At 50.0% G+C, this 21,644-nt stretch overlaps 1 protein-coding gene across 1 annotated transcript in view; it reads left to right on the forward strand.

Moving 5' to 3' along the window:
- PFAS (phosphoribosylformylglycinamidine synthase) overlaps positions 1 to 21,644 on the forward strand; it is a 786,527-nt gene that overhangs the window by 351,080 nt on the left and 413,803 nt on the right. The window contains exon 12 of the mRNA XM_069651729.1: positions 17,901 to 17,974. Coding sequence (XP_069507830.1) covers positions 17,901 to 17,974 — 74 coding nt within the window. The remainder of the gene's footprint in view (positions 1 to 17,900; positions 17,975 to 21,644) is intronic.

Here is a 21,644-nt window from a genome sequence, read left to right on the forward strand (position 1 = left end):
GTGTAATATCCAATTACAGTTGCTTTTCAGCTCCGTGGAACACAGTCTAAGATGAGCAAGAACTCTTTACACTAATTTAGGATGCACCAGGCCGACCAAGGTCAGCAACACCTAAAGAACCTAATGTTCTAATATACTATTACAATTGCTTTTCAGATCATTGTAACACAACTCTAACTTATTTAGGATGACACCGCTAGCTCAAGGTAAGTAAATCCTGTATACTTTTTAAACGAGCCATCAGCAACTTATAGACCCAAGACTGTTTTAACATCTGTATAAAACAGAACAGGGAAAGCAAAACCCAATGTTACACTTTATATTCTAGGTAGCTAAAAACCTAAGGCAGACTTATTCTAAACGGGCTATACAGCAAGTTAGGGGAATCAAGACCCAGTTGGGGAACTCATACACCTATTCTCTGAAAGAAATGGTTAGTGAAGCCAACAGCATTACTTTTGGGAAAGAGGCGCAGCCAATTCACAGGTGAGTAAATTAAACTTGTATATACTTTTCAGAATGGCACAACACACATTCAAGGTAAGTAAGAACATTTGTAACTGCTCACTCTGAGTTACAGTTACCAATGAACTCTTTCACATGTAAGTACTTTTCAAACACTTTTTATACTTTTCAAGACAGAATCCTTTACTTATCCTGTCCTTCCCTATTCTATTGCATGAGTTCGCTCGGGGGCAAAAGAGGGACCCCAGTGGTCTAGGTGCCAACTGTAGGCAGGGTGAGATAGGGTTCTGTTGCAGGCAAAAGTCAGAGTACCTGTTGAAGACTGAAATAAGTAAGTAGTTCACTTTAAAGTTAGTTAGGGTCCAGGGACGTCAAAGAAGACACCCTATGAGGATTCCGGCAGTGGGCCTGGGTGAACTGGAAGAGAGGACTCCCAATCACAGGAAACACCCCAAAGCTACACAGAAATAACAAAGGCTTTAGGTAAGTAAATGCCCCAGCCAACACAGTACCTCAGCACAGAAGAAGAGTTGAAGAAGGAAGACTTCAGGATCTACAGCTAGCAACCCGGTCGATGGATTCCTTTGTCATGAAGACAGGACTTTGGATGGGAATTTGCAGCAGGGATCAACGGAGAAGGCTCCAGGCAACAGTTTCTTCGTGGCTGGATGCGGCTCCGTGGCTTTGGCACCCTTTTCAGGAGCGGAAGAGCACTGAATATTGCTGATCGGATTCTCATCGTTTGCACGGTTCAGCACTCTGATGAGAGGACATTTAGGACTCTGATCATGTCTCTGGAATTCCAGCAGGATGCCACCAAAGTTTCAGCTTGATTCAGAATTCAGAAGACCATGCACCGCACAATGGTTCGAGGTCCCATGGTATTGGGGATTGCAGCCCCGCAAGGTTGCAACATGACGTGGAATGGCTCAAAATGCAGGTCATCTTGAGTCGAGTGGATCTCACCTGGCTCTGGGTCGGGGTCGTCCGTTTTGGGATTCCCAGGTCGATTGGAAGGAAGGGTTACAACAGGATCTGGTTACACAGCAGGCTCTGTGGTTGCTGGAAATCGCTATGGCCTTCGTTTCTTCATCTTCCTCTTTGGTTTCAGCTCCAGTGGTCAACTTGTCAGCAGCGTCTAGGTTCAGAGTTTTTATCAGGAAGTACAGCACAACCTCTGCATTCTCTCCCCTTATTTTGCAGCAAGGGTGGTCTGGCTGTCTAATCAACAAACTGGGAGTTGTTCCCTTTCATGCAAGGTGGAAGACACCCCCCAAACCCCCTCCGTCGCTTCTTGCCTTTCCAGACACTGGCCCTCATTACGACCCTGGCGGAAATCGAAAAACGATGCCGGAAATGCAATACCGCCATCGAATAGCGCTCGGTGCGACTATGACCCGTCACCGCAAAGTACGAAGCCATTAGCGACACCGTAGTGAACGCCAACGCTAACTGCACCAAGCACGCGCGCGCGCCATGCCAAACCGCAAACACCACCATGGTGCAACGGTACGCCAATTCCGACCCTAGCGGACATGTACCTAACGCCATCAGGCATGGCGGAATGTACCATTCCGCCATGGCGAGAAGTACGGCATTGCGAATCAACCGTAAACGGCCCCACTGAGTGCCTGTACACAGCTCCCTGCCCACAAAGTACAACTCCCGGTAGGTGCAAGGAAGTCACAATGCAACCATTGAAATGTACAAAGCACCCATGCATGCCAACGAACAAAAGCAACACAAGAGGGGCCAATGGGAGCTGCAGGTCACAGATGGCATGAATACAGAAGCCATCCCAATGGACATGACCACAGTCCCCCACCAAGAAACGCACGCAAACACAGGCACCTGTGCCCAGCAACATTCCGAAAATCACATCATTCCACCAGTCCACCTGGCTGACCGGCATCTGTTACACAAAACCCAATCCCCCGCCCCTGAGCATGACAACATTCAAACTGTCATATAGGCAGCCCCCATCCCTGACCTCACGGGCCTAGTAGGCAAACGCGCCCAGTACAGTACCACGCAACTAAACCCCGAAGCTGGAACCCAATGCAGATCTCCTCACAATACATCGCCCCCCAAATAGGCATATGCCACATCACTTGCAAAGAAAAACGCTACACGGGCCAAATCAGAATAGCAATTTATGCACATCAAAGACACCAAGCCCATACAGCCATCAGGCCATGAACTCCAAAACACCAATCACCATTGTGGGCTGCATCCGCAAGAAATGACCAGCCACTACTTGTGTGTCGCCCTGTACCCCCATGGTACACAGAGCCACATTCACGTACGAAAAGGCAACATGGAAGCGCACAGAACCGCAGGGCTGTCCCAATGGGGAGGCACTAGTCCAGCTGAAAGGCCGAAATGTTGCTCCGAGACACCAGTACTGCGTAAGGGCATGTGGGCCATTGGCGATCGTCCCATAAGATCGTAATGCTGCTCCACCGATTAACACGAAGCAGCAGGTGTCGGGAGTAAAATCCATCTGCAGGAGTGGCATACAGATGGCAGTGGCAAAAGGGGAGGTGACACCTGTCAACCAAAAGAAAAGAAAAAGAACAGAATGGCCATCAGAACTATATTCGAACAACTCACTTCAATGATCACACGAAATCCACAGCCATATGCATGCTAGCCCACTCAAAAGGATCAACACCACCCCAAAACCACTTGCGACTCATAACCATCTATATCGAGGTGCAAACACCATCACAAACGAGTGTACCTGTGCATGCGTCTGTCAAAACAGAATCCATCAGATGGGAATGTCAACGTGCATGGACACAAGTGTCTGAGGGCGCCTCGAGACAGGGAGGGCTCAACAAGGCCAGATAGACGATGGTCCCACTATGGCAGGCCTGCATCACATAGCCTAGGGGAGGCGGATAGATCCCAAGAAGCCCTGTACATGGCAAACTCTGTATCAAATCACCTGCCCATGCATCCATTCATCATTCCCTCATCCCGGTATCAAAACGCCTGAATATTTACTCACATGACATTAGAAACATCCATTGATTCTGTGCGTTATGCAGCCTGCAAAATCCACAGTGCCCCAGCCCGTAATTCAAGTGTTGTGAAGTAACATGTATTTGGGAACGGCCGGCCTCATCGGCCACGTAGCTAATGCGCATCCCAAACTATTCATATCAGTCATTGCTCCCTCGCCATGGGCCCTGTCTCAAGGACATTGAACAATAGAACGTTATATTTGCAGTCAGACCTGTGGGCATCTCCTCGCCGCCAGCTGATAACCGAAAGCGCCGCCCTCCGAATTCCTCATTTGCAACATCACGTCGAAAAGGCATCTGTGGCCGTTTGAAATCACTAATTATTCCATCGAGTGCGGCTGTGTGTGAAAATGGCAACTGCCTTCACCCACGAATGGGACGCCCCGCCCGTCGTTGCAACTCGGTACAGTGATGCATGAGGGCCCACCGTTGCTCGAGTACTACGTTCCACTGACCCTTCACAAGTCTGTTCGCGACTGCACAGATAGAATGGGAAACAATGGGACCATAGCCGAATGAACATAACAACCAATCCAACACGCCCATCGGGTACAAATACATGATAGCAATAGCAAGATACCATTCCCCGAATTGCAGCGTTGTGCGCGTGACGTGCTCGGCCAAAGGGGAGAGCAGTTTGCACAGGTGGAATGAATCACCACAGGTGGAGGCCATACAGCCTGAAAACACATGAATTGCACAGCCAGTCTCCTCCCACAACCACACCGAAATGCTACCGGCAGGACTCGCGATGTTGGCCCTGGGGGACCTGATAGCACTGCAAGTGCTCCAACTCCAAGAGGAAGACGAACACCAACTACAACCGGCCGCACGGAGGAGACGCAGGAGGAGGAGGAGGGCAAGGCAGGGCCAGCAAGGCCCACCAGCACAGCCACTACCACCACGCAGGCAGCCCGCAATCCCACGCCTCCGAGCACATCCGTTCAACCTCACTGATGAGCAGATCCACACCCTCTACCGTTTGGACCGGGACACCATAGCCGCCATTGTGGACATGACACAGGCTGACCTTGTCAGCATGATAGATAGCCCAACCGCCATCCCACCCCTACTGAAGGTGGTGTCTGTACTACACTTCCTGGCCACAGGCACCTACCAGCACACAGTCGGACAGTTGCATGGCATTTCTCAGCCACTGTTCTCACGGACACTATTGCAAGTGCTCGATGCCCTCCTGCAGCACGCAGACGACTACATCTCCCTACCACGCTCGGAGCAGGAAATTACAAACACGAAAGTGGGATTCCATGCACTTGCCGGCATACCGGGTTGCATTGGTGCCATCGACTGCACCCATGTGGAATTGGTCGTCCCACATGCCATGGAGGCCCAGTACCGCAACCGAAAACAATTTCATTCCCTGAATGTACAAATGGTGTGTGACTCCAACAGGATCATTACACATTGTTGTGCCCGATTCCCTGGATCAACCCATGATTCTATGGTCTTGAGGAACTCTACAATACCACGCTACATGGAGCGACACGCAGGGAACAGATCCTGGCTACTCGGTGAGTCTCATTACATGCATGATGATGTGGGGTATGTGAATTGGCAATGACCTGGCAGGAAGGGGGGGGGGGTGTGCGTACGTATCAATGGCATTCCACATCATACGTTTCTCGTCCACATACAGGTGATGCTGGATATCCACTGAAGAGATGGCTCCTCACACCAGTCCGGAACCCACGGGACCAGCATGAGGAGGACTACAACCATGCCCACTCACGTACCCGTGTAGTCATAGAACAGGCATTCGGCCTACTGAAGGGCCGTTTCCGCTGCCTCAGCAGGTCTGGCGGGGCACTCCTGTACCGCCATGAGAAGGTTGCAAAGATGGTCATGGCATGTGTCATGCTCCACAACATGTGCGTACGTAGAAATGTGCCAATGCCCCCTGACGCAGAACTGCAAGCACCTGATGATGGTCATGATGAGGGTGGGGATGTGGCAGCACCTCATGGAGTCTGCGAGGCACCGGAGGCCCGTGACATTCGTCAGCATCTCATTGATGTATGCTTCTAGCACTCACGCCTGGTGGCTGATACATGGACACGGGACTCGTGGCACTGCGTGTGTCTGGGACATGCACAATATGGACTGTACGCCTATGATGGCCTAGTACACAAAGATCAATGTCCACACATCTCATTGGTTGATCGTGCACTTTTTATGGCATATGTGATGCCATGTTGAACACCCTATCGACCCGCCACCCAAGTGAGCCCAACACACCCCCTCCACCCCCCTACGTCCCCCCCGAACACCAGTGTCCAAAGATGCTCATTGTCAGTGGGCTGTCGCTATTGCAAGCCCCCTCTGCGGGTATCAGGGGCACCCCTGCCTGTGGAGCGCAGGTTCCTTCCAGATCTACGTTGGGGGCTGCCCTGGACGGAGCTTGCAACGGATGATGTGTCTGCCTGCTCACGTCCATGCATGTCCCTAAGGGTTTGCGAGAGCTCAGTGAGCACACGGCGCACTGCGGCAAGTTCGGCACATACGTCCTTGGCCGTCGCATGCAGTTCCCCCCTGAGGCTCTCGGTGCTTCTCTCCATTTGGACTCTCAGGCTCTCGGTGCTACTCTCGATTTGTGCCCTGAGTGTCTCAGTTGATGTTTCTATGTCTGCCTTAGTGCCCCCACATTCATCAGCATGGTCCTTGAGGAGCGTGGCCAGTTGCTGCTGTTGTTCGATCAACTGGTCGAGGGACTGTTGCCTCTGCTGGGCCAAGGCCATTTGCGGGGGTGTCACAGAGGGGCTGTTGTCCTCATGTTGCATTGCCACAGGGCTTGTGGGGGATGGCCAGTCGTCGTCTTGTGGGTGCCCCTGCGTGGTATCCTCATGTTGTACGGGATGGGACAGACAGGGGGATTGGGACAGGTCATGGATGGATCTGACTTCGGCATCCCCGTTTTCTGTGTCGGAGCATGCTGCCATCAATGGGGTGTCACCTATGGTGCTGCTGCCACCGGAGGCAGTGCCTTCTGTGGCATCCATTGGGGGGACCTGTGGTGGTGGTGTTGTGGGCATGCTGGCTGCTGGGGTGCCTGTTGATGTTCCCTCCTCTGTGCTGCCACCTGATTTGTGCTGCTGCCGTGTCTTGATGCGTGCAGCTGAGGTGGAGGGTCTCTGGCCGTTGGTCTTGGCCCTCTTTGCAGGTGTGCTGGTAGGGGTGTCCTGTAGCTCGTCGTTTGGATCGGACCCTGTGGTGGAGTAGAGGAGGGCGAGGGTTATTGGTGGGTCTGTGGGAATTGGAATTGCATTGTGTCACATGCATTGGGGTGGTACCTGAGGGTGATTTGGGCCGGGCCCTTGGAGGTGCTTTGATTTGTGTGTGGAGTGAGGGTGCAGTTGTTTGGCAGCCTGCAGTTAGGGTGTGCCTGCTGCACGTGTAGTGCGTGTATTAGGGGTTTTTAATTATTTATGTATTTATTGTGGGTTTTAACGTGCGCTATCAGGCCGATGTGTGTGGACGTTCTCCTGGACATGTGTTTCTGTTGCACTATGTGGACGCATGGTACTTCACATGGATGGACTGTGTGGATTTGGCATTGTTTTATCTGGCCCACCTACCTGAATCTTCGGATGTCTGCACTCCTTTCTCCATCCCTCCGACTCCCTCTATGCTCTCCATTCCGATGGTGGAGGCACAGATTTCTTCCCAGGGGGTCAACTTGATGGGTGATTCAGGACCTCCCCCGGTGGCTGTGGCAATGTTGCGGTTGGCAGAGAGTATGCTGCGGACGCGTATCCGCAGGTCGTCCCATCGCTTGCGGCATTGCTGTGGGGTGCGGGGTGCGGTCCCCACCGCACTTACCCGCTGTGCCACCAGAGCCCATATGGCCTTCTTGTTTGCAAGTGCCGTCCTGGTCATTTGCGTGCAGAAGACGACGGCAGCATTCTCCTGGAGGGTCTCTGTTAGCACGGTGAGTTCCTCACGGGAGAAGTGGACCTGCCGCTTGCGGTCGCACGCTTTCTTCGCTGCTTTTCCCATTATTCTTGGTTTCGCTAGGGTGGTTGACGGGTTGGGGTGTGTTTCAGGGTAGTGATTTTAGTGGTTGTGTGGTTTTAGTGTATTTATAGGTGTACGCCGGGTTGTTTCCCGTTCCGGGCCCATGTTTTAACTTCCGTTTCCGTATATTTCCGGCCACCGTACTTTCCGGTAGGCGCACACTGCGGTGACCGCTAAGAGGGGTGGCGGTATTGCACCTGGGGCGCCGTACGGCGGCGGTGTGGGCCGTTTTGGGGTCTTTTCCGCCATCGCGGACTTTGCACTTCCGCCATGCCGTGGTGCTCGTGCCCGATGGGTCGGAATGGGCCGCACTTTGCTCCTTCGTGCAATGGCGGAAACGCTATTTACGCTGTGGCGCTCCGGTCAGTCGCTTTCCGCCAGGGTCGTAATGAGGGCCACTCTGTAGAATGGGCAGGGAATCCACAGGATTCCTGAAAAAAGACAAAACGGCCACTGAGCTCGTTCCCGCCTAAAATGGCAGGTGAAGACTTCAGACACAGCAAGCACACAAGAAATGGTGAAAAAAGGGAGGAGCACACCATTTTAGAAAAATGGTGGCCCTTCTGTGCGTTACCGAGACTGAATAAACAGCCTGTGAGTAATGAAGACTCAGTCATAAAGGTAAAACCACTGCCACCAGCCATTCATGTAAAACTCGCAATTGTATCAAAATGTTACCAGGTAAGTAAGAAAGGGAATACACTGTATCCCCCCCAGCACTCCGCATAAGGTGGGCTGTGCTGGCTCACTATATAAAGTGTAAAGGGCGATGAAAATCCCCCTTTACTTCTTGGGAACTGTAGTTCACCCAAGTACATGGAAGAGAAATTAACAGGGGAGCCCATAGGGGCAACTCAGCCTAAGCCCAAAAGTTGTAGGAAACTATGACTTCAACCATACACTATCGAGAGAGATAAAAAAAGTCACCCATAAAAAGAGTAAAAGACTAGGTGAGAGGGGAAAAAGATTCCCCTTCACCTATGATCAAGGTAAAATAGTTACCCAGTCAGAGCAAAATGTTCTGGGTTTGACACAGGTCAGGAATATTTATCATTGATATGAAAATCTTACCCAACACAGGTAGATACTCATGTTGTGTATATTACCTATGTATGTTATGATAGATTTGATAGTTGAAAAAGTTACTTTCTTACCTGGTAACGTTCTTTCGATGGGATGGTCCGACGACGTATTCCATATCTATGACATGTAATCACCACAGCTGTGCTGCTTCGGAAACTTATCCGGCGTCTGCGTCCTGCGTCGATGACGTCGATGTGCCGACGTCGAGGACCTCCTCCGACGTCATCCGATGTGATAAGTAGGACGCACGACGCCCGTAGCCTCAGTTGTAGTTTTTTCCCCCCAGAACGTGTGACATAAGTCAACTGCCAGTCAGACACAAAGCCTTGCTGAACGTAAGCTGCAATCGCAAAAGAAATTCTGCAGCGGGGAAGGCAGGGCGGGAGCGATATGGAATACGTCGTCGGACCAACCCATCGAAAGAACGTTACCAGGTAAGAAAGTAACTTGTTCTTCGAGGGGATTGGGTCCTCCGACGTATTCCATATCTATGACAGACTCCCAAAGCAGTACCAAAACAAGGAGGAGGGAAAGAATTTGGAAGCAAAAATTTAGAATAGCCAATCAAATAGCAGAGCAAAGGACCGCCTTGCCAAAGGCCAGATCCTGCCCTCTGATGGAATCGAGGGAATAATGCCGTACAAATGTATGTACTGAAGCCCAGGTGGCTGCATCACAGATGTTGCGAATAGGAACACCCCTCTGCAGGGCAGTAGATGCAGCCACACCCCTGGTAGAATGGGCCCGCAAGCCAGCCGGTGGGTCCTTACCCGCCAAGCGGTAACACTCCGAGATGGCCAAAATAATCCAGCGGGACAAAGTCTGTTTCGTCACAGCTTGCCCCAAACGCTTTCCAGCGTAACCAATAAAGAGTTGATCGTCCACTCTGACCCGGGACATGCGTGAAACATAAAAACTTAAAGCTCTCCTAGGATCAAGCCTATGGAGCCTCTCCTCTTCCTTACCAGGATGCGGAGGAGGATAGAGCCGAAGAACAACCTTCTGGGCTAAATGAAATTCCGTCACTACCTTCGGAAGAAAAGGACAAACTCGAAGGACAACCCTGTCCTTGTGAAAAACAGTGAAGGGTGGCTTAACTGAAAGTGCCTGTAACTCACTCACTCTGCGAGCGGAAGTAACCGCAACTAAAAACACAGTTTTCAGAGTTAACAGCCTCAAAGGGCAAGAATGTAAAGGCTCAAACGGAGCACCCATAAGAAACCTAAGAACAAGGTTTAAATCCCAACCGGGCACCAGGAAAGGTGACGGAGGGAACACATTAGTGAGCCCTTTCAGAAACTGTGAAATTAAAGGGATTTTAAAGTAAGAACACTCTTCAGACGAGCGCTTAAAGATGGACAGCGCCGCCAGGTAACCTTTAATGGTACCCACTTGCAAGCCCCTGTGGGCCAGAGAAAGCAAAAAGGACAGAACCATGGGGATGTCACATGCAAAAGGATCCACATTCCGAACTCTGCACCAGTCGCAGAACTTACGCCAACGGCAACGGTACAGAGACTTCGTTGCTGGCCTACGGGCCGAAAGCAACACCTCCATCACGTCTTCAGGGAGGTCCCAATCCATATACCTCAACCTTTCAGAAGCCAAGCGTGAAGGTTGAGGGATCCGACCTCTGGATGGAGAACCTGACCCCCCTCCCGTGAGAGCAGATCGTCTCGGTAGGGAAGACGACGTGGAGGGCAGATGGACAAGTCGAGAACGTCCGGGTACCACGTCCTCCGAGCCCACGCCGGAGCAATGAGGATCATCCGGGAACCGAACTTCCGTAACCTCCGCAGCACTTGCGGGATGACGAGGACTGGAGGAAACGCGTACAGCAGCGGGAATGACAACTCCACCACGAACGCGTCTCCCAAGGCTCCTTTCGGAGGAAATTCCCGCGAGCAAAACCTTTCGCACTTCCGGTTGACACTGGAGGCGAAGAGATCCACTTGAGGGGTCCCCCAAAGGGCGAAGATCTCCAAGAGAATTTCCTGAGCCAACTCCCACTCGTGAGAGATCGCGCTCTGCCTGCTCAGAGCGTCCGCCGTCACGTTTTCGTCTCCGGCCAGATGAACTGCCGAGATCGAAACTTCCTGCTGGATGGCCCAGAACTCGAGCTGCATCGCCTCCCTGCACAGAGGAAGTGACCCTGCCCCCCCCCCTTTTTGTTGAGGTAGTGCATGGCCACTGTGTTGTCCGTCAGGATCAGGACATTCTTTCCTCTCACAGTCGGCAGAAAAGCCTTCAGGGCTAGCCTGACGGCCCTCAGCTCCAACAGATTGATATGGAGTCTGGACTCCGACGGAGACCAACGACCGCTGACTGTCAGCCCGTTGGCATGAGCTCCCCATCCCGTGAGGGATGCATCCGTCACGATCGTCACCTCCGGCCAGGGAAGCCAAAATGGAGCCCCCTTCATCAAGTTGCCTTCGACGGCCCACCACAGAAGGTCCCGGGCGACCGAGGGCGGCACCTGAACCGGGTCCGACATCCTGCCGGAGGACTGCGACCATTGCGTCTTGAGTGCCCACTGCAAAGATCTCATTCGCAGGCGAGCCTCTGGCACCAGAAGAATGCAGGATGCCATGAGGCCGAGCAACCTCAAGAACTCGAACGCTTGGAGCGTCTGGGCATGCTGAAACTTGTGCACCATCTGCTGAATGTGAAGAGCCCTCACCTGGGGAGGAAAACACTGCCCCAGGGAAGTGTCGAGCACTGCTCCGATGTACTGGAGCCTCTGTGTTGGCGTCAAATGGGACTTCTTTAAATTGAGGGAGAAGCCCAGCCTGTGAAGGGAGTGGCAGGTGACGGACAGATGATCCAGGACTTGCTCGGGAGAGCTCCCCCTGATCAACCAATCGTCCAGGTAGGGGTAGACGTGAATCCCCCCTTGCCTGAGATGCGCTGCCACCACCACCATGAGCTTGGTGAAAACCCTCGGGGCGGAGGTCAATCCGAACGGCAGGACCCGAAACTGAAAGTGCGAGTCGCCAACCGCGAACCTCAGGTACTTCTTGTGCTTGGGATGGATCGGCACATGGAAGTAAGCATCCTTGAGGTCGAGTGACATCAACCAGTCCTGAAGCTGAAGGGCCTGGAGGACTTGAGAGAGAGTAACCATCTTGAACTTGTCCTTCCTGAGGAGTTTGTTCAAACCGCGCAAGTCCATGATGGGTCTCAATCCCCCGTCTTTCTTGGAAATCAAAAAATAAGGGGAATACCATCCCTTGTCCCTCTCCGCTACAGGCACCAGTTCTATAGCGCCTTTCTCCAGCAGGGCTTGAATTTCCTGCGCAAGGAGCGGATCCGGACACTTCAAAGAGAGGTTCCCCGGTGGATTGTCGCGAGGCCTGTGCCGAAAGGGAAGACAGTAGCCGTGGGTTATGATCTCCAGAACCCACACATCCGAAGTAATGGCTTGCCACTCTACAAGATGCTGCGCCAGCCTTCCCCCAACCGGCGAACCATGGGACATGGCCTCATGACTGAGTAGGAGCGGCTGCGGCGTTACCTGAGGGCAAAGAGGCAACTGCCCGAGCGGCCTTGGCACCACGGGTACCCTGTCGTCCACCTCTGGTACCCCTGCGTTGGCCTCTTTGACTGCCAGCTCCTCTCGCTTTACTGAAGGACGAGTAATAGCGAAAGGAACCACCCCTCCACTGCTGTCCCCTAGGACGAAAAAGCAGAGGTTGGCGAACTGCAGCGCCCAACGACTTAACTGCAGCGCCCAACGACTTCGCTGCAGCTTTTGAGGTCTGCAACCTCTCAAGGCTCTCGTCAGCCTTGCTGCCAAAAAGATGTTCACCGTCAAAGGGCATGTTGAGGAGCCGGGACTGCACATCAGGAGCAAACCCCGACTTCCGCAACCACGCAAACCTGCGTATCACGGTGCTCGCCGCCATGGACCTACTGACGCATTCAGCCAAGTCCAGACCCGACTGAACGGACTCACACATGGCATCCTTACCATCCTGGACCATAGCAAGAAAACCATCCCGCTCATCCCTTTCGGGAATATGTTCAGCCGCTAACGCAACACAGTTCCACAGAGTGTGCGTGAAACGTGACAAGGCACAAATGGAGTTGGCCGCCTGAAGCGCCATACCACCAGAAGAAAACACTTTCTTCACCCAGCCATCAAAACGTTTGTCGTCCCTATCAGGAGGGATGGTAGGGTACGACGCCTGCTTTGCCGGGGCCGTGGCCGCCTGCACCACCAAACTTTCCGGAGTGGGGTGCCTGGTCAAGTAGCAGGGGTCGCTACTGGCTGGACGGTATTTACACGACAAGGATCTGCCCACCGCCGGGAGACTCTCCGGAGCAGTCCAAGCCGCCGCCACCCTTCTCTGTAAAGCCATATGGAACGGCAGTACCGGGTCAGTTGGGGGACCAACATCAAGGATGTCCGTCAGATCATCCTGCACAAACTCCCCTGGGGGAGCAGACCATCCCAGATACTCAGAAACCCTAGCCATAAGGCGTCGGTACGAGGAATCGGCATGGGAGCCAGGCTCAGGCCTACAAAATTCCACCTCCGGAGAGGTGTCCAGTCCACTGGCATCATGCAGTGACTGCCTCAAATCGTCAAACTGACTATGGCCCGAGACAATTTCATCTGGCACCTGACTAGGAACCAGGCCATCAGAATCCTCATCCGCCTCTGAAATATATTCCAGGTGGCGAAAAGGCACCCGAGAGTGCTTGCTCTTAACCAGACCCTTCCTAGGGGGCACACCCGTGACACGGGGCACCTCCGACACGAAAGGCGTCGATGGCGTCGAGCGAATCGGCGCCGACGTCGAGAAAACCGGCAACGGCGCCGAGAGGATCGACGTCGAGGAAATCGACGTCAGATGCAGCGCCTCCAGTATCGGCGGCGTCGACACAGCCCTCGAAGCCGGAGCCCCGAGCGTGTCCCTCGACGACTTCCTCGAAGCCGGAGCCTCGAGAAAGCCTGTCGACGCCCTCGACGCCTCAGACGTCGATGTCTTCCTCGAAGACTTCACAGGAGCACACGGTCTCGAACGCGTCGAGGACCGGGACCTGGAACGGGTACGGCGAGAACGAGCCTCCTTGTCCGAACGGGACCGCTCCCGTGACTCGTGCCGACCACTCTTGCGAGCGGTGTCTCTCGACCTCTCACGGCCGACCCCACTCGGGGGTGCGGACGGCTGAGTACCCTGCGACTCAAGAATCGCCAACATTTTCTTCCCGAAGGAAGCCCATTCCTCCGGCGTCGCACGGCTGGTGGGGTAACCGACGTGCCGGGCAGAATCCTCGGAAGAGGACCTGGAAGGCGACCGGTGTCGGCGCTTCCGAGAATGCCTCGAAGAGGCTGAGGAGTGGCGAGAACCACTCCTAGAAGAAGACCGACGAGACTTCCGACGATGACGCGGAGAGTCACCCCTCGAATCATCCGTCGAAAGCCCCGCCGACTTCGACTTCCGGGGCTTGGACACCCGACCTACCGACAACTTCTTCTTACGTTCGCGTAAGGCTTTGGACGTGAGCGACTGGCAGTCGATACAGTCATCCGTGTCGTGGGCCTCCCCGAGGCACCAGAGGCAGGCGTCGTGCGAGTCAGTCACCGACATCTTGGACCCACACTCCCCGCACTTCTTAAAGCCCGGACGCGGGGTTGAAGACGAAGTGGAAGACATCGCCGAAGGAAATTCACAAACGAACAGGTTCGAAGAACCAGAAAGAACAGAACTCCAAAGAGTCGAGGCTGAGAACCGAGAAACACGAAGCAACACGTTCGCGGAAAAAACGGAACTGAGGCTACGGGCGTCGTGCGTCCTACTTATCACATCGGATGACGTCGGACGTCGGAGGAGGTCCTCGACGTCGGCGCATCGACGTCATCGACGCAGGACGCAGACGCCGGAAAAGGTTCCGAAGCAGCACAGCTGTGGTGATTACATGTCATAGATATGGAATACGTCGGAGGACCCAATCCCCTCGAAATGGCTGTTTGTGCAGAGAGGGAGGTCTGTTGGTTGGTGTCTTTGGTTCATGCATTGGTTGCGTGGTGACCCAACATGCACAAACTGATGTGGGTCTGTGATTTGTGGTGGTTCTGGTTGTTGCTTTTGGTCTAGCTAGCCAAGTGGAAAGATGAGATGTGATGTCAGGAGACTGAGAATAAGAAAACTGCCCATGAGGCCTATGTAGATACTATTAGCACAGACAAAGAATTTAAGATGAATGCTGAAGTGTTTGTCAGATCATATAGCTGCACCTGTCCAAACAATTAAAGTTATTATGGAGCAGCAAGTGGAGGGTGAGTAGCGTAAAACCATGGGCTACGTGTACCTAAAAGTGAGTGGGTAGCGATTCACCCCCAAGCATGCCCTCCATGCTGTTTGTGAGAATTTTCATTTCTGTGCTAATTGCCTTAAACCTTAGAGACCGCCAGCTCTTTTGCTGGACTTGGGGCTTGTGATTTTTACTCAGTGAGTGGTTCCTTTTTCTCACTCCCTCATGTATTTTTCCTGACTAGGATTTTTGTGTTATACCGTTTCATAGTGTCTAACAAACTCCATAACCATCTGCTTTTTGCATGGTGACACACAGCACCTTAGGTGCAGTGCCACTAAGAAGTCCCTTGGACTTCTCTTAATGTTTAATTACATTTTCTTGGGTGAACTACAGTTCCCAAGAATAGTTAGATGGTTCATGTCTTACCTACCTGTTTCTATGTGGAGAGCTGGGGGGGGGTTACTTAGTAATTCCCTACCCCACTTCTCATGTGACATTTCTTGTTAAACTAACATACTTTAAATGGCTGGTGGCAGTGTTTTACTTTTACTACCAGTGTGCATTTCGACTGGAGGCTGTACTCTCAGCTGCAGTACAGCACCCATTGGGGAAGTTTGTTTCCAAAATGGCCCATTTCCTTTTTGCCATTTTCCGTTTGTTAGTTCATTCTTGGCGTTTACTCTGTTAGTTGAAACCGGTTTGAGCCCTTTGTGTGTTTTTCCTTTGGCAGGCTTCAGCCTTTAAGCCCACCCAGGCTCCAGTGTGCCTGGAAAGGCAGGAAGTGAAGGAGGGTCCCGAGACTTCCCTGTTCTTTGTATCTAGGTGTGCCTGAGTGAAACCAGTTCTGATTGGCCAGCTGGCTGTCCTAAAAGGACAGCCACCCTGCTGTGTGATTGACAGCCTAGGCTGTGAATGAATGGGACTAGAGGCAGAGTTGACCACTGGAGAGGAACATCCGGAAAAGACATGAAGAGAGGCCAGCAGCTCCCTCCTGGACTGCGAAGTGCCCGGTGAAGCCCTGCAGCTGTCCTGACCCCGTTTTCAAATGGACTGGGAAGACCCGCACGGGACGACTTCCTCCCTTAAGCTGGTGTGATCAACTAGCCTCAAGACAATGTTCCATTTGGTGCAATCCCCAACATGCCGTGCCTCGTAAGAGCTGAAGAAGCCCAATGCCGAGGGTCCTGTGACAATTGACAAGTGCATCGTTTTGCGAAGTCCGAATCTGTCCAGATCTTCATAAGCATCCAGAGGACCCTACAGAAGTAGGACATCTTTATCCAGGGTTCCCTCACCAGAGTCCAGGACCGAGGGAGTAAGCCCTTGCCAGCCAGAGCTTTTTGTTATTCATTGGTGCCGAGGAAAAGGCACCAAAACACTGAAGTGCATCTTAAACAAAGGAAATCCATTTCAGACGTGTCCCTCTCCAAAGTACTGCCGCAGGAGCTTGCCAGACATCCATCCTTTCGTCGCCACGACCAAGATCCAGGAACATGGGTCTGCCAAGCTGTAGCAAGGAGCAATCCAGCTGGAACGTTTTTCTTGAAATCACAGCTACTGTGGGGCTTGGGGTGTTCCACTTTTAGCCATAAATTGTGCTTCCTGCCTTGTGAAGTGCTTTTTGGAGTTGAACTCAACTGCACTGGCCTAACAGCTGGTGCTTTCTACAAAGTAGCTCACTTGAGTTAGTGATTTCTTCTGAACTTACTAACTTTGCCAAGACTTTATCTACGAAGAAGTGCATCAGAACTATTGACTTTGTCCATTGACTTTGGCTGTCCTGGCTCCCTAAAGGCACTTTTCTGAACCTATTGGTTTTGGCTGTACTTGTTCCCTCATAGGTTTTAATTGTTGACACTATTATTGCCGGGATAAAAGTTTACCTGCCTCCCTTTGGGAGATTGTAATTGTTTTACAAACTGTTGAAAGTATGTCCAAAATCTTATTCTAACCTTTCCTTCCTTAAACTCAATAACTGAATTGGTAACTAAGTTCAATACTGACCTTTACTGAAGTCACTTCATGTGCTGGAACATGTGTTGGCATAAGAAAAGTCTTTACCAACTTTTATTGTCTTTGAAAAACTGAATCCTAACTTTGACTGAATGTTATTGGCATATAACGCTTTTTAAAGAATGCTTATTTAAACCTTGTGTATATTATAAATACATATTTATATATAACTCTAAGTGTTACTTGGATACTTGCACTTATCGATTTCAATTGTACAGCTCTAAAGCTCACATTACCCCTCTTAAGATAAGCCTGGCTTGCTCAGTCCCATTACCAACTTGTGTAGTACAGGCCTATATTAAAAGGTGGGTTACCCAATACCAAGAAGATAAGTCTTGTGTAGTCCTCACCAGTTGGACTGCACTGATTCTTACCTAACACATGTTAATATATACAGTCTTGAATTAACATTTTACAGGTTTATTGACATCATAAACTAGTAATACGTGTACTAATTTACATAGGCACTAAGCCCTTCCTAATAAGTGCCTTGAAGTTGCATATCAATGACTAAATCCTTCCTAATTCACATACAACTGTTGTCCGACACACAAGAGCCATCTAAAAGAATGCCAACTGCATGGCCACCAGTTTTGCCCATCTGGGCTTTTACCAGGGCACTATATCAAATCAATAATGATATTACATTCAAAAAGGCTAGTTTCCACACAAATGCTAATTAGTAGATTAAAGTAATTCCGTCCATGACCTATCAGACGGGCTGGTTCCCATGTGAGCTTGATGTGGTAGGTTAAGGTTGGACCGTTCCGTGTCCGAGACCAAATGGCACGCTGCCTTGTTCGCCAAAGTTGCTAGCAGCTCACATTGAATTTAAGATTTATCCATTTTCACTTTTGCCTAGAATGTGGGTTCCAGATAAAGAGAACCTGTTACTAGACAAATATTACACCAAACTCCCCTCCCTGTAACTATTGAGATCTTGTATAGGGATTTCATAAAGATGCCTCTAAAGTGAGGTTTGCATTTTCAACTTTGTCTATTTCTTATTTTCAGGCATGGCAGTGGTTAAGGTCGGAGGCCCTGTGTACAGGATAGGAGTTGGTGGGGGAGCTGCCTCGTCTATCCAGGTGAATGCATTTAAACTTTGGTAAAATGTTCCTGAAAGCCAGGAGAGTTGGCTTGAGTATAGCTGTTAGTTGGATCTTAAGGAGTAACTTACTGCATGATATGCCTTCACACTTGCTATCACTGCACGGTATATCAACGCAATCCATGACGCAACAAACCCTTCATATTCCTACCCATTATTGCATTGCAGTCTGCACTTTGCCAGAGTTCACACACTCCTTTTGTGGTTGTTGCTTCCCATTACAAAGTGTTATACTTCATTTGCATTTTTTGCATTTTATTTGTCTTTTATTAAACGCCTTAAGCCAAAGCGCTGAACATAAATGAGAAACAGTACAATAAAAGTGAATAAGCGGTTGGGTCCACAGAATGATCACTAAAGAATGTTGAAGTAAATGAGATTTTAAAGAACCACGGAAGAGAGAGTAGACTGAGATAGAACGAAGAGAAAGTGGAAAAGCTTTCAAATGAAGGGGGGGAAGAAGTTCAAAAGATTGAAAACGAGATTGAGCACAGGGAGCACAAGGGGCCAAATGTCAGAACTGAGAAGAAGACTGAAGAGCGAGACAGAGGGGATATAAAGGATATTGGTGCAACAAGGTAACTAGGGGCAAGACCATAGAGGAACTTGAAAACAAGACAGAGAAAATTTAATTTAATTTGAGAGTGAAAGGGGAGCCAGCTGAGAGTTGCAAGAGAAGAAAAAATAGAATCCCAATAAGTGAGAAGACACAGTAAACGAATAGAAGAATTAAATACTGATCTAAGAGGGGCAAGACGAGAATAGAGCGCCCAAAAAGAGCAGTAGAACATTAGGAAAGTCGAGAAAAGATTAAAGAGGAGATTAAGAGTTTAGATGCTTGAAATGTGAGAAACGGGCGAGCCTTACGGATGTTGTGGAGATGAAAACGACAAGAGTGAAAGGTTAGAGAAATGTGATGAGAGAAAGATAGATTTGAGTCAAAGTAGAGACCAAGATTACGAGCTGTAGATGAGATTGGGAGTTTAGAAGGAGGAAAGGATATAAAAGAAGGTGGGAGGAAGAGTGTTAGCAGGAAATAACAGTACTTCAGTCTTCCTAGCATTAAGAGTAAGAAAGTGGGAAGACATCCAAGATTTAATAGCAACTAAACAAGCCGAGTGGGTGTGCTGAACTTCAGAAGGTAAGGATAGAAATAGTTCTGTCCTCTGTGTAAAAGTGGTGAGATAAACCAAAAGAGGAAATAGCTGCAAGATGAGATGTGTACCAAGAGAAGAGAAAAGGGCCAAAGACCGACCCTGGAGGTACCCCATGGGCAAGCGAGAGAGACATAGACTTGCCCGCCCAGGAGACAGAAAATGTTCGATTAGACAAATAGGAATGAAACCAAGACAAAACAGAACCAGTAAGACCAAAAGAAGAAAGTGACGCCAAGAGTAGTGATCCACAGTGTGAAAGGCAGCCGATAGATCTAGAAGAATAAGAAAGGGTGCGTATTTAGAGTAGCGAGCTGAGAGAAGGGAATTTAGAATGGAAACAAGCAGTTTTACTAGAAAGAAAAGGACGGAAACCAGATTGAAATCAAGGAAGAAGAGAAGAATTGGAAACAAATGAAGAAATCTGGGAGTAGACAAGACGGTCTAACTGTTTGGTTAGGTATGGTAATAGAGAAATAGGACAAAAGTTGGAAACAGTCAAAGGATCAGCAGTGGGTTTCTTTAGGATAGGGATAATAGATGCGTGTTTAAAGGATGTAGGGAAAATAGAGGTAGAAATACAGATATTGAAAAAGGAGACAAGATAAGGTACAGGAAGAGGATAGATCTTGGGGATTAGTGCGGAAGGGATTGGGTCAGTAGGAGAAGCAGTGGGGTGGGCCATAGCTAATAAAAGAAGAACATCAGTATTAGAAACTGGAGCAAAGTGAGCGATAAGGGTATGAGGCATGGACATAAAGGGGAGGTGACGCCTCCGGTGGAAGAGAAGCCTCAATGTCACAAGAAGAGAAAAAACTTTAGAAGAGAAATTAGAAAAATCAGAAGCAGATAGAGTGGAATTAACAGAATTGTCCAGTGTAGGAGGCGAAGGAAGTCACGCAAGGGTTTGGAAGAGACGCCTAGGGTGGGTAGATTGAGTGTGCAAGAGATCAGAAAAATAAAGACGCTTTGCAGGAAATGGACATTTATCATAGATAGCATGATAATAAAAGTACAAAGAATGATCAGGCGTTGATTTAAACTTAAGCCAGTACTTTTCAAGGTGGCGTAGAAAACGACGCATAGAACGAAGATGAGGGGATAGCCAAGGTTGGGTGGTTTTCCGGTGGGCTGAAAGGAGGATAGAGGTGGTCTAGAGAGGATAGTGAGAGAGGAGGAAATGGAAGACGCAGCCTCATCAGCATTAAGAGCTTAGAAGGAAAGAGGAGAAGGTAGAGCAGAGATGCAAGTAGAGTTAAAGTGTAGCGTTGAAGTTGCGTAGATCATGTCTAAAAAAACGTTGAGGGGAGAGAACCGGGGAAATAGGAGGGTTAAAGGGAAGTAACGATACTGAAAGCAGATGGTGATCTGAAAGATAAACTGGTAGGGCTCACACAGGAGAGGCCGTGAAGGTTGAGATGAACATTAGCTCAAACGATGTGCCAGACATGTGAGATGGAGGGGCCGCAAGAGGCAGAAGAAAGTCTGAGTCAAGAACTGAGAGAAAAGAAATGGTAGAGTGAGTTGAGGATAGATGGAGATTAAAAATCGCCTAATAGTACAACGGGAGTAGGAGAAGGCAAGATGTGAGACAGCAGATGATCAAGTCTTCACAAAAAAAGCCAACTGGACTACGGGGATGATACAAAATGATATAAGTGACAGGAAAAGGTTTATAGAAGATTTATAGATGAATTCAAATGAGGAATAAGACGGGAGAGAAAGAGGAGAAGAGATATTAGAAAGAGAAGAACAGTAAAGTATGCCAGTGCACCCTCCAAGACTAGTGGCATGGGGGACATGGTCAAACGAGGTTGAAGATGTTAAAGAAGCAACAGTAGTATCATGAGGCAGAATCCAAGTTTCTGTAATGCACAGAAAGTGAAGATTTAGTCTTGGGGATAAGCCAAACTGCGGCACATTTTTTACAAAGTGACCTGGCATTCCGAAGTCCTAGGTCAATAGCAGCAGTGTTTGTAGAAATTAGGGGGGGTAAAATGAGATTGGTATTGATATCGGTGCATGTGGGTATAGCAGCAGAGTGAAGGTCATCTTGAGGTATTAAGACAAGTACAGTCAAAGTCGTGAGTAGTGTTGCCAGCACCTTGATGGAAATAGACTTGAAACCAGGAAATTAATTACCTGGGTGTGCTGGGCAAATGGCGTTGAGGTAGGATGGCATGGTAGCAAGATGAAACGCGCCCTCACTGCAGACAGCCAGGGCCGTCTTAGTCCGACATTGTCTGGGCTTTGCCCAGGCAGGACATGATGTCAAGGCAGTCGGGATGAGAGTGAGGCAGGAGGTATGACCTCAGACGCAAGTCACTTCCAAGAGGGGGAGTGTTGGGTAAGAATTAGTGCAGTCCAACTTGTGAGGACTATACAAGACTTAACTGCTTGGTATTGGGTAACCCACCTTTTAATATAGGCCTGTACCACACAAGTTGGTAGTGTGACTGAGCAGACAGGCTTATCTTAAGAGGGGTAATGTGA

The sequence above is a fragment of the Ambystoma mexicanum genome, chromosome 3p, assembly GCF_040938575.1.
Source record: "Ambystoma mexicanum isolate Mex_15411 chromosome 3p, UKY_AmexF1_1, whole genome shotgun sequence".
NCBI lineage: Eukaryota > Metazoa > Chordata > Amphibia > Caudata > Ambystomatidae > Ambystoma > Ambystoma mexicanum.